Source organism: Phyllopteryx taeniolatus, chromosome 20 (genome assembly GCF_024500385.1).
Source record: "Phyllopteryx taeniolatus isolate TA_2022b chromosome 20, UOR_Ptae_1.2, whole genome shotgun sequence".
NCBI lineage: Eukaryota > Metazoa > Chordata > Actinopteri > Syngnathiformes > Syngnathidae > Phyllopteryx > Phyllopteryx taeniolatus.
Genome location: NC_084521.1, coordinates 12,647,517 through 12,665,926, shown reverse-complemented (window position 1 = coordinate 12,665,926; position 18,410 = coordinate 12,647,517). Strand labels below are relative to the sequence as shown.

Below are 18,410 nucleotides of genomic sequence, written 5' to 3'. Positions count from 1 at the left end.
CAAACACGAATGCAAGTCCCAAGAGAAAAGAGACCGAAATGAAGACGAAAGTAGGCATGGGAAGGCCATATTCATAATTACGCTGTATGGACTGTATTTATGTATTTGACATACCAATTCCAGCTTCGAGTCGAAGACAAGCTAGCCACCACAACGATTGTTCATACTATGCATTACAATAGGACACCTCCAATGTGCTGCGAGGACCAACTTCAAAATAAAAGCCTAACAAAGCATTGATGTCCATGTATTAATTGTTAGGCTCTTATTTTGAGGTTGGCTCTCGGTGTGCATTGGTGCCGTGTTACGTTTGTAATGCATAGGCTGAACAATGGTTGTGGCGGCTGGCTTGACTTCGACTGGAGGCCGTCTTATTTCGTGACTCAAAACACAACATGCAGCACTGTCGAAGGAGGATCTCTCTCTGTAGGCTTATTTGGTCATGTTGGTTCTAAACGATGCAGCCTAATCCTTTCAGGATCTACGCTAGAAGCATTCGCATATCCAATATCAATGCAAAGTATGTTGTGTCGCCCACATGTGACATCACTATCTGGTTATCCGGTCACGTGTCCGATAAATATGGCAGCGCCCAGTACATTTCATTGCAACAAAAATATGAACTTTTCACTGCTGCAAAGAAAAAAATTACCACAATAATCATAATTATGCATTACACTTACACTAGCGCTTCTCTAGACATTCAAAGATGCTTTACAATAGTAAACATTATTCATTCACTCCACAGTCATACCCGATGGTGGTAAGCTACTTGTGTAACCACAGCTGCCCTGCGGTAGTCTGCCGGAAGCGTGGCTGCCATTCTGCGCCTACAGCCCCTCCGACCACCACCAAATATCCAACCACATTCATTCATAGGCAATGCAGTTAAGTGTCTTGCCCAGGGACACAATGACGACATGCACTTGAGCGGGGATACGAACCGGCGACTCTCCGGTTGCAGGGTTACTGTATTCTTATCTTCTGCGCCATTTGTGGTTTCACTACATTTGTACTTAATAGTCATTTCTATTTTGTTTTTAAACAGCAGTTTCACTTGATATAAATTGTTCCAATGTGTTTAATATTATTCCAAAATTGCACACCTCATCTGCAGTTGAGGAAACGAATACCCCCAGCCACTTTTTGCAGAAATATGGTATGTATGTGTTCAAACTGCTTAAAGATAAGTACCTGTAGTGGCTATCCAAGGAAAGGAAAGACTCTATACATTGATTTCCGTTTTTAGTAACAAAATTTTCAAATAAACATTCTTTATGGGTTTACATTGCATTTGCGGTTTGGCTGTTTGTAATGAATGCATTCAGGGAACCCAAAAGTGTCAGCTTCTGTGTTCCAGCACTGAAATAGCAGATGAGAAGATTGAGGAGGGTTACAAATGTGCCACAATGTAGGGCTGTGTTTGTGCCAAAAACAAAGCTGTATTCTGTATGGAAGCCTTGTCTGTGCTCTCGAAGACTTGTTCTTAACAGCTAGGGGACTAGTTTCTTACGTCTGGAGCCATAAAATCTGCCAAAAACGAGTGTGATCTCTTTTTTTAATCTAAAGTATTGCAGTCCTTTCAGATTATACGCACAATGTTTCTGACAGAGATTTTAAGTCAAAGACAGTCACTACAATGCCTTGTATCTTGGCAAACTGTTCCATTTGCTTGGAGATATGAGCAGACTATAAGAGTATATATACAGTCCAAACCAAAGGAGAAGCAGCTTTAAGCTGCTATGCTGCAGGCAATAAATAAATAAATAAATTGTCAATCAAATTGAAGTCACTCCCTCATGTCAATATCTTTAAGTCCAGGTTAAAAACGCTTCTTTTTTTTCTCATGCTCTTTAGAACATTTCCACCTTTTATATGATATTTTCTGCGCTATATGTTGTTTTTATTTTTATTCATTCTTTGTTTTTAAATGTTTTAAGTGGCTTTTCAGTTTTCTCTTTTTTTAAAAAATGCTTTTGATTATTTAAAGCACAGTGAGTTACCGTGTGTATGAAATGCACTATATAAATAAATTTGCTTTCCTTTCCGTTGCTATAATAACAAATATTTTTTAGTTACTGATTGTTGTGGGGTTAAAGGTGGAAAACAAGGCCCGGGAAAAGGTAAGTGTCAAACAAGGGTCTATTAACATATACACTCACTGGCCACATCATCATATACACCTGCACAGTCTGTTGAAAACCAATAGAAGTACTGTGCTAAAAAAAAAAAAAAAAAAAAAAGTCTGTTTCGGAATTGAACCTATGTAGGTATTGATTTGATAATATATTTAATATTGTGGTTTTACACTGACCAGCCACAACATGATGACCACTTGCACAATACAGTATAATCATATCCAGTAAAAGAGCTGAATCTGCCATGAGCCTGAAATAAATGAAAAAAGGTCCAAATTATATTATTTATATTAATAGCTTTTTGATAATGAGGCACGCTCAGTTACCGGTTTACTGACTGCTTTTCATTTCATAATTGTTTATATTCTAGGCCAACAAGTTTTTCTCATACAATGTGAGTGCGAATGGTTGTTTGTTTCTATGCGCCCTGCGATTGGCTGGCGACCAGTTCAGGGTGTACCCCAGCTCTCGCCCGGCGATAGCTGGGATAGGCTCCAGCACGCCCGCGACCCTAGTGAGGATAAGCGGAATGGAAGATGAATGAATGAATTACTTACTTAATTATGACCTTACTACTGGGTTAACCTAGTTTAGTGATTATACTACAGTGCGCTCCCATCTGCATACAGATTCGTAAATGCTGCCGTAAAATGAGGACCCCTGTATTGTATGTTTTGATACAGCTCTTTATCTGATCACATTGTACTGTTCATGTTTACCAGAAGTGACCAGTGATTGGCTATTGAGTTACAGTATGTATGCCCTGCTGTATGCACCCATTCATTTCACAGCGCCTTTGAAGTTGTGTTGTCTGATGTGTACCAGCGAGGCGCATCTCCCTCACTCCCACTGTGCAGTATATTTAGGCCTATGAGCCGCATGACCTTGGGCCTTTGCCAGAAGGCGCCACAAAATAGTGAGTGACCAACACATTGACAATGGTACTCATTCGAGCGTGTCCCCTCAACTAAGCCGCAGAGATGCTCCACTCTGGCACTAACACTGTGGAGTCATTTGTTGTGTTGTGGAAACCGGTGGTCATGCCACGGCTGCAAAAAATGATCTACACGTAGCCACAAGTCTATGCAGAGGGCGTCCTTGTCTTTTACGTGAGATCATGAATGAGAGAGGGCCGCACGGTGGTTAACTGGTTAGCACCTCTGCCTCACAGTTCTGAGGACCGGGGTTCAAATCCCGGCCTCGCCTGTGTGGAATTTGCATGTTCTCCCCGTGCCTGTGTGGGTTTCCTCCCACATTTCAAAAACATGCAGGGTTGGTTCATTGAAGACTAAATTGCCCGTAGGTGTGAAGGTGAGTGCGGATGGTTGTTTGTTTTTACGTGCCCTGCGATTGGCTGACAAACCAGTTCAGGGTGTACTCCGCCTCCTGCCCGAAGATAGCTGGGATAGGCTCCAGCACGCCCGTGACCCTAATGAGGATAAGCGGTACAGAAAATGGATGGATGGAAGAATGAGAGAGTGTCATCATTGTGTGCAGGGCAAGGCAACATCCAAGAGTCCAAGAAACAAGAATGGCCTTCTGATTTGCCATTGAGTCACTTTGTCCTTTGCCTGCATGTTTTGAGTGCAAACACACGCCCCTATTCTTTTTATGTTTATATGACAACCACCTCAAAGAGAACATGTACTCTGGCCAAGCAAATAAGAGCCAGCATATATTCACTGTTCTTCTTATGTGGTGGAGTCATTGTCAGCGTTAATGTGATCTCGGGACAAGCTTTTTTTTTATAACCACTTTATCATTAAGAAGAACCGCCCCTGCCTAATAGTGTAAATATTAAGCACCTTGTCTGCTTCAATACATTCTTTAAACTAAAAGGACTCAACCGGGACTCAATTATCCTCATTTGTATCAACACCAAATAATATACCACCTGCATTTTTCTGTATTGGGTCGTTAAAATTCCTCCATCCATCCATTTTCCTTACCGCTTATCCTCACTAGGGTCGCGGGCTGCTGGAGCCTGTCCCAGCTAACTTCGGGCGGGAGGCGGGCTACACCCTGAACCGGTCGCCAGCCAATCGCAGGGCACATAGAAACAGACAACCATTCGCACTCACATTCACACCTATGGGCGATTTAGAGTTTCCAATTAACCTACCACGCATGTTTTGGGGATGTGGGAGGAAACCGGAGTGCCCGGAGAAAACCCGGCCAGCCACGGGGGGAACATGCAAACTCCACACAGGCGGGGCCGGGATTTGAACCCCAGTCCCCAGAACTATGAGGCAGATTCGCTAACCAGTCGTGCACCGTGCCGGCCTCGTTAAAATTCATTATGCTTCGTCTTCATTATATAATTTTTTTGTTTTTTTTAATAAAACAACAACTACTAAATATTTTCATTTGGGATGGGCATTAGACTACATTTCCTTGATTATTTTTTTTTGATTTTTTTTTTTTCCAATAGGGATAGAGAAATGTGTCCCTGAATGTTCTGAACTCCTCTTTCCATGCCATTGTCGGACTGAGCATAGTGCATGAATGTCAGGGAAGTTGTGCCATTGCGGTTGTGTAGCGTAACTTTCCGTAGAATCGTTTGTTTTATGTAGTTAATGGCTACCTTGCAGTGGAAATGTTCTCGCTTGCCCCAATCCTTTTTAAATCTAAATCCTCTTGGGTAGCAACCAGGCCTCTAAAACCCTTGTTGTTTGTAATTGACATTTCAGACTCATAGCAGATTATCACCCACATTGGGAGTGTACACTTCAAAAGGGAAAACAGGGTCACAGGGAACAGAACCCTGACCTTTATGATTGGTTCACACACAGCACCCTGGAGGGGAGCGATGAGGGTCGGGGTGGGCGTGGGCCCTCGTGGTGACGTTAATTGGGCTATATTTGTTGCCAACGTGTGCTCGCTGCCGTCTGATGGAGACATAGCTGGCATCCTTGTGCGCTCAAGAGGAGCACACTATCCCCCCTCGCCGTGGCTGACGCAGCGCAGCTGTCCCTTCGTTCAGCTGGTCACCAGAGGCGGGGGGATCACGCTCCACCTTGTTTGACCCTGTCAAGGTCCACTCAAGACCCATCAGGTGGAAGCATAAAAGCTGGAAGCAGATATGAGCAGGTGCTGCCAAAAGCAGCACCTGCTCATATCGTTTTAAGGCAGAAGCCCGAACTACTGTACATACACCACCGTGGCACCCATCCTGTAACTTGTGTTTCTCAATCGACGTTTTCACCATGGCGTCACACTTGGTTCCGGGTAGCAGAAGCTTTAGCGCTCTCCAATGGTACCACTCAAAAACAACCCCTTACATGTCATTTGACCAAGGCAGAGCGATTGAGAAAACCAGCTAAATAGCTTGAATGATGACAGTACATGTAGATCATCACTAGCGATTACCCTCAGCTCCAGTAGCATGTCTCTACAAACTGCATTCTATGAACAATGAACAATTAAAGTGTATAGTGGCCCTTTTTGTACATATTTCAAATGCATTTCCTAGCTTGGTGGACCCATCTCTACTTAAACATTACTGTGGACCTATTAGTGATAATTACACTAGAGATAAAGCTCAAGTGAACCATGTATTATATTGCAGCATGTTTCCAGTCAGACAAATGTGATTTCAGCAAAGTAGATAGCTTAAGATCAGGGAATTCGTCATCCGGTTGATTTGCATGTGCAAATATACTTGTACATGAACCATAAACAGCAATTGTGACAAAAGAGAATGATATCTCAACAAACTTTCAACAAATTTTCCAATCCAAATAGTTTACGACAATGCGAAATGAACTAACATTCAAATCACCTCCCTGTGCACTTAATATTCAATGGACTTTAAACCAATAAGTGAGGGATTAAACAATTATTTGACAATGTATATACAGTAATATTGTTCAGGCAAAGCAGCATTGTCCATGTCCTATAGTCTCTTTAACACTGACTAATTTAAGCAAAGAAGCATGCAAACAACAACATTAATGCAGCACAGTACAAGGTGACAGATTAAGTGTGATTTTTCACACGTGCAGTTGGAAATTTACATTCAGATTCTGAGTTTATACGAGGACACCCATGAAAATTCTAAACAAGTAATCTATGTTTGTGTGAAGGCATCAACTTTTACTGTAGGTTACATATCATGTCATGTTTTTCAATGTCAAAATACTATATCAATGTAAGAGACTGCCTAAAAAGTAAAATATGTCAACAACTCTAAATGATTACTATTTTATTTAAACATAATGGTCAGCCACAGTTTGCAACTCACTGGTAGATTCTCGCATGAGGCAGGAGGAGTTAGATAAGAGGCCCCTGCTCTCTCAGTGTGAGTTCTTGGATACTCGATAACATTTTTTTTTTTTTTAAATAGAACTGGCATCTGTTCAAGGTTTGGTTATCTCCCAAGCCATCAGTGTACTGTTCAGATTTTATTTTTATTTTAATTTTTTTTTTTTTTGCTGTCGGTACTGGTGTTAAAACATCTTCTGTTTGAGCTTACCAATCAGTGGAAAGGAAATAATAGCAGTTCTGAAACTACAAATGCATGGATATAGACAACCACAATGAATCTGAACAGATATATTCCAATTTTCACTGGCACTTCAACTATACAAATGGATAAAACCACAGTTGGGATGTATTTGCTCTACATTGTGGGGAAAGAAAACTAGGAAATTGCAGTCACAATTACTCACCAGTGCACCAATACAATGACCGTAGTTGTTGTAAAAGTGGGAGCCCTGCGCTTCCAAAAAACTCCAAAGGCATCATGTTTGAAGCAGAATCAAAATGTTATATTGTGATATTCGTCGCCAATAAATCTCATGACTATTATGAGGCTCACGGCACCTCTTTGATCAGCTCAATAAAATACATTTTGTTCAGTCTCTCCATATACATTTGATAGCTTTCTGGAAGTCGCTAATAACATCCGACGACATATGTTGTAACTGAATCCAAACTTCAATTGCAATATGATGTTTTACGGGACACTGGACTTACTACAGCCTCTGGAGTGCGTAAGAGTAAAAGTACTTAAGTCAACTGGAAAATGTGCTCAAGGCCACCCACATTTTACGGTTGCTCCTCCCAGAGTGCGTATGTGGCATGAAGGTGCATAAATGACAGACTTAAGTGGACAGGGAAATCTGCACAGCCAGAAAACCATGCAACTGCGTGCCTTTTCCCTCTTATGTACATGGGAGAATATTGCCCATAGTGTGTGACGTACTCGGGAGGACAAACACATTACTCCTCACACATAAAGATACCTAACTACACTAACAATCGCGAGTCTTCTCCTCTAAAGCAGATGTCTGGCATAGTACAACAACTGACCTATGAGGGGCAGTATGGTACCAAAGGGCAAAGGAGAACGAGTATCGACTCGTATTCTGGTAACTTCCATTTGTGTCCGAGCACAAGCTTCACGTTGCTTCCTAATTGGCTATTGTGCTGTTTTATGTCACAATCACAGAGTCCATGGCTCGATCTAACTCGATGTTGACACACAAATAAAGGATTTGCAATGTTAAATGTGAAAATCTTAAAATTTAACAGATTCAACATTTGCGATTGTGAGCCCTGACCTTTCTAAGCAATTTGGGGAGGAAATATTCTTAACACACACCCCACACCTCAGGATAATATTTTAGAGGTATCCAGTAGTTGGGCTTTTGCTGACTTTGATCAGGGGTGAGGAGGAAATGCTCCAATTCTTTTCCAATTCCAGCTTTTGCTAAGTGTGTATTACACTTTTGTTTATACGAATCAAGAAAAACACACACACATCCAGAGCAGTTCAAGTGAGCCTGTCGTTCGATGTGCGTCTCTCGTCTGTGACGCACAAAAATTAGCAGGAACACATAAAGCATATTCTTTCTGCATCCATAGACACATGGTTTAAGACCCGACCAACGTATGTACGTATGTCTGTGTGTGTTTGTGTGATTTGTTGATATTGTTTATTTATCTAAGATATTTTATTTATTGTTCTACATTACAATGCCAATGTTCAAATGTTCTTCAGAATTGAAAGTTAAGTGTTGTTTAATTATTATGCGCTGTAATATAATTATATCGGTGGCATAAAAAAAAAAAAAGACAGCAACGATACTTTGCATATCGTTTATCGTGATAGTTTGAGGAAAATATATCATCCTAAAAAAAATTTGCGACCATGGCAGGCTGAAACATAATATATTGAGAGAGAGCAAGGGCAATGGAAAACACAAAAATGCAAAACGATCTGCAACATAGCTTGACCGTGACGCAACAACCGTCATATAGCGGAGGATTACTGTATCTCTACTCCGTCATGATATGTTGCAGGGACTCATTGTTCCAGGGCTGGGACACATTGTTTCCAGACATGTGCAACCTGGAACTCACATAGTCTCAAATGTAAAATGAGTAATGATGATACAATTTTTCAATCTTTGGACAGAGGCATCTTCACCCTACAGATAAATGCCTTACTTAGAAAAGTGCCTAGTACTCTCTACACAGAAGTAAATAAACACACCTCGCCTTTATTTGTGGAATAATTACTTACAATATGAATAAATGTGATTTACATAAGCATGTAAAGTATGTACCAGTATGCATTTATTGTTGTGTACGTATATATTGTTTTGTTGTACTGAATCACTTCTTTCACTTGCACAGGGCCTGACTACGTAAAACAGCAGTTTAAAGAGCCCGTGGAGATTAAGGAGGTCCCCGTTGAAAAGAAAGACGACTCGCCAAGCGATTCTCCCCATTTTTACCGCAAAGGTACCACCCCTCCTCATTCCCCATTGAATAGTCCTGTGGGCTCTCCTCCCCACTCACCTCACTCCAGCAAGAAGAAAGGCCATCTCGCCAACAACAACAGCCGTAAAAGCAGCAAGGAGGAGCAACCTTCCCGTAAAACAAGCAAGGAGGAAAGGTCCGCCCACAAAACCAGCAAAGATGAACGTTCGAGCAGGAAGCCAAGCAAAGAGGAGAGGATGTCCGTCCCCGATGGCCCCAAAGCGATTCATATGCACATCGAGGCTCCCCCTAAACCTGCTAAACTTCAACAGCCGAGCCCTCCAACCGTTGCCCCCGCACAACCTCCTGCAGTCCCGGTCAATGGCCAGCTCCACACAGAGTACCACAGTTACTACGTCAAGGCGACAGTAAAGGGTCTTCCACCCCCTGACCCAGAGGAGGACCCAGAGGAAGAGCCTAGTTCCCTGACCCTGGCACACCTGCCGCCACAGCCTCGGTCTACCCCGACCCCGAAGCCGGCCTCTATACGGGACAGCAAGAGTGACCCGAAACTCAGGAAGCAAGATTCCCTAAAGCCAAAGAGCCTCGCAGACACAAAGAAATCCAGTATGGAGATTGGAGAAACCGCAGAGGAAACGGTGAGTATTAATGTCTGCAAACAAATTTGTAAAGAAGCACACTGTATTCTTGCAATATGTAGATTTTGTACTTAACATCAGTGGAGACGGTGCACTTGGGGATCTTTTTTCCTTCTTTTCAATATACAAAAGTCGTAATTCAACTGCAAAAGTGTGTATGCATAAACTTGTCTTTCTTTCATATGCCTGCCTTCCTGTTTCCTAATTTACCATTTAAACAACCTAATGGCCATGCCTGGCATATACACAATTTTGCATTGGTCTATGGGGCAGTTATGCTTGAGCTCTATTGTTACTCTGCCTAGTAACAAGCAACCATGCAAACATGGGGCATGACCAGGAAAACTGTATAACAAAAGAAATTTGAAAGTATTGTACTATAGTTTTTCCTGGTATGGAGCCTTCTATCCTCAAGTGATTAGTGCACCACCATTGTTGTCATATAATAACATCACTGCTTGAAATTGATGTGACATTAGGGTTTCTTTGGCTAAATGCTGAGAGACATCATCATTCTTTCCAATAATTTTTTATAGTGGTTTACTCTTGTGGCATCGCTCAACAAATTTAAACGAAAAAGAAAATGTCTGTATTTAAACAACCAAAAACATCCGTTTGAACTGCTGCAGGGAAAAGTGACAGTGCTCTAGTGATGTTTGCACAATACCACAAATTCCAATCAGCTCTGATGTCTTCACTATACTGCTCACGGCACCAAGGAGGGCATATTTGCATGCTAATTTGCAGTTGCCGTGTGTTCACAAATTTTAATTAATTCCATGTTGTTTTGCAGGGTCCTAACTCCATCCTTGTCGCTATGGTAATGCTGTTGAATATCGGCCTTGCAATTATATTTGTCCATTTTCTGACATGATAGTGCTCATTCTCAGGTAAGTTTGTTTTGACACAACATAGCTACAGTGACAGTCCAGTGTACCAAAAGTTTAACCAAAACTGTAAAGTATGCCTCAAAAGTCAGATAAAAAACTTTGTCACATGTGATGTCAGCACATCTTGTGAGATTTGAACTTGATGAGCATCTGAAGGATTTTTTTTTTTTTTCCAAAAGGGGATTTTTCTTTTTCTTTGTTTTACTGTGATGCCACCACACAAGCGAACCAGTGATGAAGCAACCACAAAGCACAAGATGTGTTCTTATGCTGCCTGGCAACATACCGACTATACAGCACTTCATAATCGCAGCAGTATCTATAATATGCCGCAGTATTGCTCTGAAAAAAACCATTTTGTTCCCTCTACATTGTTTTCAAATTACTTTAGCTTTATTTAGTTCTTTTATGCAACTTATTGAAATGTTAAGTTTGCACTAAGGGTTGACTGTAGCAAAGATTTTTTTCTAGTCAACTATAACGTGATGAAAGTCGAGTCTAAGTCGATTAACCAGTTATGTCATGGATATTTTCTCAGAATATAACAGGTTTCATGTTTTTTTTTTTGTTCAGGTTTCCACCCCCTTTAATAAAAAGAGAGAGAAAATTTCAATAACATTATTGAAAACTTGGAGAGAGTAACCCTTAATAGATTTTAATAGAACATTTTAAATGTTTGACAATTTAACATCGATGCATAACAAAATTAATTTAATTAAAAAAAATATTTAATATGTCACAACAAAACTCCATCCCGCTAGACATGAATAAAAGGTGCTGCTTTCAAACTAAATGAACCTTTGTCTCTGAAAATGTAAAGCCAATCCTACATATAATATACTGTATAGCGCTCCAGGTCCAGGACATGTAGGTCGCCTAGTTTAAATAAAAAAACTTTGGCAAGGAAAATAAGCCTGTCTGCAACATTGAGCCCTGTTACCCGATGTTACAATATCACACTTAAACTGAAAACTCTCTCTGATGGGGCACTTAGAGATAAAGAGGGGTCTGTAGCCTATATTATTCAGCCGTAGTGTTTGGTGAACTTCCTGATACTCTTATTGTGAAGTCGCACCACCAGAAAGTAACTTGACGGGTATAAACCACGGTGAAGTGTTGAAATTACAACAATTTTGAAGTGAACCAGTGTTACTGACCATTTGGGTTTGACTTTGGAGTTTGCACTGTATGCATTTTATCAAATCCACGTGTCGAATGCAGATTGTGAATAAAACATGCTTGTGTTTCCAGTGAAAACACGGCAAGTTATGCAGTTGCCTTGAAAAAAGAAAATGGCGCCGACGAGTCATGGTGGCAGCCGGAGGTGTTTGGTTGACAGCATGACACCACAGAGAATCAGGAGGAAGGTGTCACTACCACCGACCTATCACAGGCCCCACGTGGACCACCCCTGCCAATTAGCAGTCCTTTGGGCTTCTGGAAAATCTGAGGTGAAACGTTGTGTCTAATGAGTTATAATAAACCAATCAAATGTAGTGGAAGTCATTTCAACCCGCTGGCGCTGAGGCGAGCACCAGACCCTGCAGCCAGAGGAGGCAGCGGGCTGACGGACTTTGCTGCCGGGAGAAAGCGGAGCTGCACTTTTAGATGACGGGCGCAAACAGCTGCCCTACTATTTTGCCACCGCGAGGAGGTGACGATGGCGAGGCGGGAGTGAGGTGTTTAACAGTCGCAGTGGGAACATGCGGAGCTTTATTCAGGGGTGGGGGGTTCCCGCCGCTTTATACAACAGGAAGCTGGCCCTGGCTTGTTGCTAAGCAGTCAGTGCTGGCACAGTCACTTGCCAGTCTTACTGTTTTAAAAGCTCTAAATGTTTCTCCAGCTCCATCCAAGATTGCTCAAAACAACTCCCCGTTGCATGGTACTGTTTTGGGATTTTCTTTTTATTGTATTTTGTTTGTTCTTTGTTGTTCTTGGGATGGTGGTTACCTTTATTTTTCAAATCCCACACCATTTGATTTGTAATTTATTTTAAATGCAAGTGCAATATGTTTTATTTTTTCAAAAGAGCTTGGAGTATATTTTGCCAAAAAATAAATTATATCATTATTCCGAAAGTAGAATTTACCGCATTGGTGGGGAACCAACGTCTTGCGAGTCGTTATACCATCCAGGAGAATTTGATTCGGTCCAGCACTCGATTCTAAAAACAAATAAAACCTTCAAGTACCTGTTTTTATATAACATTTTATCCACAAATGCTCATAAAATATAGTAATAAACATTAGTTTTGTCGTTGCGTCATATTCCTTCATAAATTTAGTATGGCCTTCGGGAGGATTGAAATGGACCCATACAGGAAAAAGGTTTCCTTCTGCTGAAGTCGATTGACAGCTGGCAAAGGATTTTTTTATTATGATTTTTTTACGCTGGCTGTTGAGAGTAGCGTTAACAATGGTCTTATTGTTATTTATTGAAATCCAAATAAAATGTTTGACTACATATTGCAACACATGACACCACTGGGCTTTAATTCCCTCTGTGTTTTCTCCACTGTGCACTATTGTTTTAGTCTAGGATGGAAAGGCTGCTGTAACAGTGACTTAAGCGCTTTTGGGGAGGTTGGAAACTTGAATTTATTCAGGTTGACATGGGGGAGGGGGGGCGGGGGGGAGATGGCGGCCGGGGGGGGGAAGAGGAATGATGCCTTTAAAAGTCTTTAACAGTACCACTGTTTACCTTATTCAAAGATGAGGACATTGACAGGTGCCATCCTTGTCTTAATTAATATTGTGCAGGTTACTTGTGACTGTAGTCATTTGCTGAGTCATGCTTTTTAATGAGTTAACTCACCTCATAGGAACTGTGTGTCATTTCTATTGCAGCTAAGGCATGACTTTCTTTGACTTTCGAAAAAAGAAATATTTATATAGTTTATTGTCATGACTAAAGATTAAATGTTTCTATGTGTCTGTAAACACTGGTAATCATTAGGGATGGGCAGTTGATTAAATTCCCTTCATCGACTTTTGGCGAAATTAACGGTGAATAAATTAATTATTTTTTGATTTTCTAAATATATTTTCTATTAGTTGTAGATAGAAGAAAATGAATGAAAATTTGAGTCTTTATGTAAAGGAGGCGTATTATGCAATTTTTCACAATTTTAAAGAGTTCCCAGGTGTCTTAATGAAAGGTCTGACATTCTTCCATGACAATAAACAAAGGGAAAGTATTACATCACGCTTAACATCCACCTTTCAAACTCTGGTTTAAATCTCTGCTTTGGGGGGGGGGGGGGGGGCTGATCTGTCTCATGCAAATGTGAGTGCATCTTTTGTTACCCTGACAACTGTGGCGGAGCCTTATTCTCCCATTTGTGGATTAGTCTTTTTTTTTTTTTACACGCCTGGCTTGCACATCTACAAGGTATGCTCATTCTCCCCTAATGACGTCTGACACACCCACCATGCGTAAGCAGCTCATTATGTGCACAATGACCCAGGAGGCGTGACTCATTGAAGTCTGAGGCTCGCTGTAATTCCTGGAGCGTGGAGTTTTCCTGAGATATGTGAATGCCATAGAAATCCATTTGGAAAACATGGCGCATTTTGAATGTGAAATTAACTTCCGTAGCGCATACAGAAGTTAAGGCCTCTTTATACTCCCGCGCTCGCGTAGCCGACAATGCCTGCATTGCCTCACGTGACCAACGAATTGGCCCGCGCGGCCCCGCTGCGTCACTTGACGCACACATGGCAAAAATTGTTGCTGCGCGTAGAATGCCGCGGAAATCATCTCTCGTGATTGGTCCGTTTTAGTCACATGCTGTGATGACGTACTCAGCGTGCCTCTTGGTTCTACATACCATCTACACCGCCACCTTCTTAATCGATTTTGCAGCGTAATTAAATGTATCATCTGGTCATCTAGGTCCATTTGTTCTAGCAGACACTGTTCCATGGTCGCCATTGTTGTTGCTTTGTTCCTTTTTACGGAAAGGAAAGTAAAAACTGCTACCGGAAATGGCCAAAAATGCAGAGAAAACTCCATCCTGTGTTGTCCTAGCAAATACCAGCTGTAGCGACACCCCTGACTTGGAGGTGAACTGCAGTACATTTTCAAAACAGCACACGTGGGTTGCGCTCAAGTATAAAGGCAAACTGCGAGCGGGATAGCTGCAGTGACGTCAGCGCGGTCGCCGCCCGCGTGAGTATAAAGAAGCCTTTAATCGTCGCCAGTGAGATGTCGCACTGCTGATCTGCCCATCGCTCCACCACACTTTGGAGGAGAGCATGTTTTTTGATTCTGTATGAAATATATCCAGTAAAAGTAATGTAATCAGAATACTGTGCTTAGGACTGAACACGTTTGGAGGTCCATCATAGGCCGACATAGATCAAATAAAAACTAATTATTAAAACTCTAACTCACCGTTACGATTGTGAGTGGTGCTTCCAGACAAACTCCAAGCCGAAAGCAGGATGTTTCAAGCTGAAATGCCCCTCACAGGTATTAAAAAAAGCCAAAGAAAATAAATAAAGCCTGCTGGCACAGATATTTTTTGCGCTAATTAATACATTTAAATAATATGTCAACATTCAACTGTCTGCGTAATCTGGTCGGGACACATTACGGCCGTTGGGCAGTCGGTGAGTGTATATCTATACCAGCAACACGAGTTAGCCACGCGCGCCGTCATCGGGCAGTTAAGCTAAACAAAATGTGCATTATGATGTTTCACCTTCACGGGGCGCAAGGCTTAACAACAGCTGCGGAAGAGGAAAAGTGCTTAAGTCTACAAGCGAATGCACATAGTTTGCATCCCTGTCCAAATTTGCCAGAGAACACCCACATACAGGGTTGCTCCACCCAGAGTGTGCACCTTGCTTGTGGGTGCGTGCTAAATGACAGGTTTTGTCTTGACCGGAGAATGCGCGCAGCCAGAAAGCTGCGCAGCTACACGCCTTTTCTGACTTAAGCACACGGGAGAATATAGCACTTAGTGACTTTTACGACCCCCTCGTGACTTTTTGTGGTGTTATTAGAGACTTCTGGAGACTCTGCAACTCCCTCCAGAGCAAGAGATGTTCAGCCCTCTGCTTCCAGACTCCAAATGAATGGCGCTTGCACAAAGCCACCACTGGCTAATTTAACCATAACCACCCACTACTTAAGCTCATCTGTGCTAACTAACACTGGAACTCTGCTTACCTTTTGGCTTTGACATGATAGTGCTTCTGTGAATTCTGGCTGCCGGGTTTTATGCGTCACTTGATAGTGGCGAATCTACGGCGGCTGTTATATAAACTATCTGACTTGGTCCAAATTCATAATGGCTTGCTCACATTTAAAAAATTACACGGATGAAAGGTAAATTTTATGTCACACTTGATGGGTGGGCAGGAACCCCAGAGACCCACCTATTTGTATACAAACAATTAAAACAAATTCAAGTTTCAATTTTACGTAATCTAACCCCTTAAAAAACATAAGAGCACAACCATGTCCTACTTTAGACTGCTACTGAATTAAAAGTGACTTAACAATCAGTTCAGCACATGAATATTTAATGAACAAATAATCAATTATTATGCCCATCTCTAGTCATCATAAAAAAGGGCTTTAATATTGATTCGTGTTCAATGCTTCAAACCCATAACAAAATCGGAATCTAACAATTATATGTGTAATTTATCACATTTGAAAGAACACTTTACAGATACATAAAATGCAAACTGAGAGCACAACTCCACAAAAGAAGCATTCTAATGTGATGTGTTAAAATTTAAATATATCAAATCATTAAAAACAGCGTTAGTCAGTTCAAATAACATCATATTTGATTATTTATTCACTTTTTCTTTTGTACACCCTATTTTGTCTTCAGAACCATGCAGACATGAGTTTTGAGGGTTGAAATGCACAGTCTGTTTTTGGAACCTTTGTTTTTTTATCTGCAACATTGCATCTTGGAGACATTTATATATAAACAATTCTATACTATTTCTAAGTATTTTTACAGAGCATAATACAGAATCTGTTATGAGTATGGGTATTTTTCTAACAATTTGCACACCTGTATTTTGACAGTGGCTATAACTTGTTTGTATTGGTAATGTAAATGTTTGACAGTGACATGAAAAGAAGAAAGACACTTCTAATTGGTTGTACTGTATGTACTATTTGGGGACGTGAAAGGCAGATAGATGTTTCCTCTGAGTATTTTTGGAAAATGCTGAGGACTTTTGAGATCTCAAGGCTCATAATTTGTGCAAATTCTTTTGAGATGAATTTATGTATACAAATAAAGATGTTATGCCTTGTTAAATGGTTTTTTTTTTGCCTGATATCTATAATATTTTGTAATTATGGCAAAACTCAAATTACATTTAATATATGAAGAAGCATTACCCTCACACTGGGAAAAAGATAGATAGATAGATAGATAGATAGATAGATAGATAGATAGATAGATAGATAGATAGATAGATAGATAGAGATAAAAAATGAATACAATTCTTTAAATATTAATGAAATGTAAACCCTTAATAATCATCATAATCTTTGAAGATTAAATTCAAAATTTAATGAGGAGTGAGTTTTTTTCTCTCTTTTACAATTTCAGGAAATGAAATGAATTATTGTAGTCCATACATACATTTTTATTTGAAAACTAATAATTATTTTCATAATAATTCAATAGGCAGCACGGTGCACAAACTGGTTAGCACATCTGCCTCACAGTTCTGAGGACCCGGCTTCAAATCCGTCCACGCCTGTGTGGAGTTGGCATGTTCTCCCCGTGCCTGCGTGGGTTTTCTCCGGTTACTCTGGTTTCCTCCCACATCCCAAAAACATGCGTAGTAGATTTATTGAAGACTCTAAATTGCCCGTAGGTGTGAATGCGAGTGTGAATGGTTGTTTTGTGTGCCCTGCGATTGGCTGGCGACCAGTTCAGGATGTACCCCGCCTCTCGCCCAGAGTCATCTGGGATAGGCTCCAGCACCCCCGCGACCCTAGTGAGGAATAGCGGTGCGGAAAATGGGTGGATGGCTATAATTTAAAACAACAACAACAAAATATATATTATTGGAATATAGTGATAATACATTTTGTAGTTACTGTCATATACGTTACACTAAATTTAAATGAAAAATTTGTTGGTTGGCCAGAAGAAGTCACAAGGTTCTTTCTACTGTCTTACAGTAAGATGTGAGGCATCCATTTTGACTGTAGTTGCCAAATACGGTTTCTTGCCCTATAAATGTCTACTAAAACAAGCACTGAAATGGATTCCAACTATTTAAAATGTTTAAAATTCCATTCCAGTGTTCACTTGTGGATCTGTCCTGTGTTGATAATGTGCGTGTACCCTCCAAGCAATGAAAGACCTCCCGGTGACCTTCTCATAATGAGGTCTCAAGGGAAGAAGCTGCAGCTTGAAATCAAAGTGTCTTTGTCCGGCTGTCGCATTAGTGGTGCGAGAACAGGCAGGTGCCTCCGTTTTGCACTGTTTTCCACTGCTTATTAGCCTGAGATCACTGTTATGTTGCATCTGCCTCCTTCATCTGCCTGTGATTCACTCGTATTCACACTGTATTTTTTTCCCCCTGAATTACTTCTTGAAATTACCTATTGTCAAAGTATTGGCATAAAAAGTCATTGCATCATAGATTGTGTATGACGAGATCAAACAGACTGCATGTGCGAGCTCTCTCCAGAGTGTAAAACACAAATGTGACGCCCAACTTGTCAGTAATGCTATTAAATATCTCTGTTACTATTCTCATATGGTGCAGGGTGCCCGCCAAGATTTAAGTGCACTCAGTGCACAAATATAAACTGAAACCCTGTAGGTCTTTGGTGTCATCAAAGAGGCCGTTTAACACATTCCAATGACAGCTAATGTCATGGAGGGCAATGATCTTATTTGTATTAGGCAAACGCAGCATTTGTTACCATTATTATCAATTATATTGTTTTTTTTATATAGTTAAAAGTTTTAAATTATGTACAGGTAGTTTCTATTGCAGCAAACATTTTAGACAGAC

The 18,410-nt window shown here is 40.8% G+C and overlaps 1 protein-coding gene across 6 annotated transcripts in view; it reads left to right on the top strand.

Annotated features, from left to right (window-relative positions):
* Positions 1-18,410, top strand: part of LOC133470116 (junctophilin-1-like) — a 47,970-nt gene that overhangs the window by 24,249 nt on the left and 5,311 nt on the right. For 3 of the 6 annotated variants that reach the window (XM_061758073.1, XM_061758072.1, XM_061758070.1), the window contains exons 5-7: positions 8,781-9,505; positions 10,299-10,395; positions 11,647-16,687. In XM_061758073.1, coding sequence (XP_061614057.1) covers positions 8,781-9,505; positions 10,299-10,379 — 806 coding nt within the window. In that variant the 3' untranslated portion in view covers positions 10,380-10,395; positions 11,647-16,687. Of the gene's footprint in view, positions 1-8,780; positions 9,506-10,298; positions 10,396-11,646; positions 16,688-18,410 lie in introns of those variants that run through there. The other 3 variants (XR_009785865.1, XR_009785864.1, XM_061758074.1) reach the window with 2 other exon arrangements.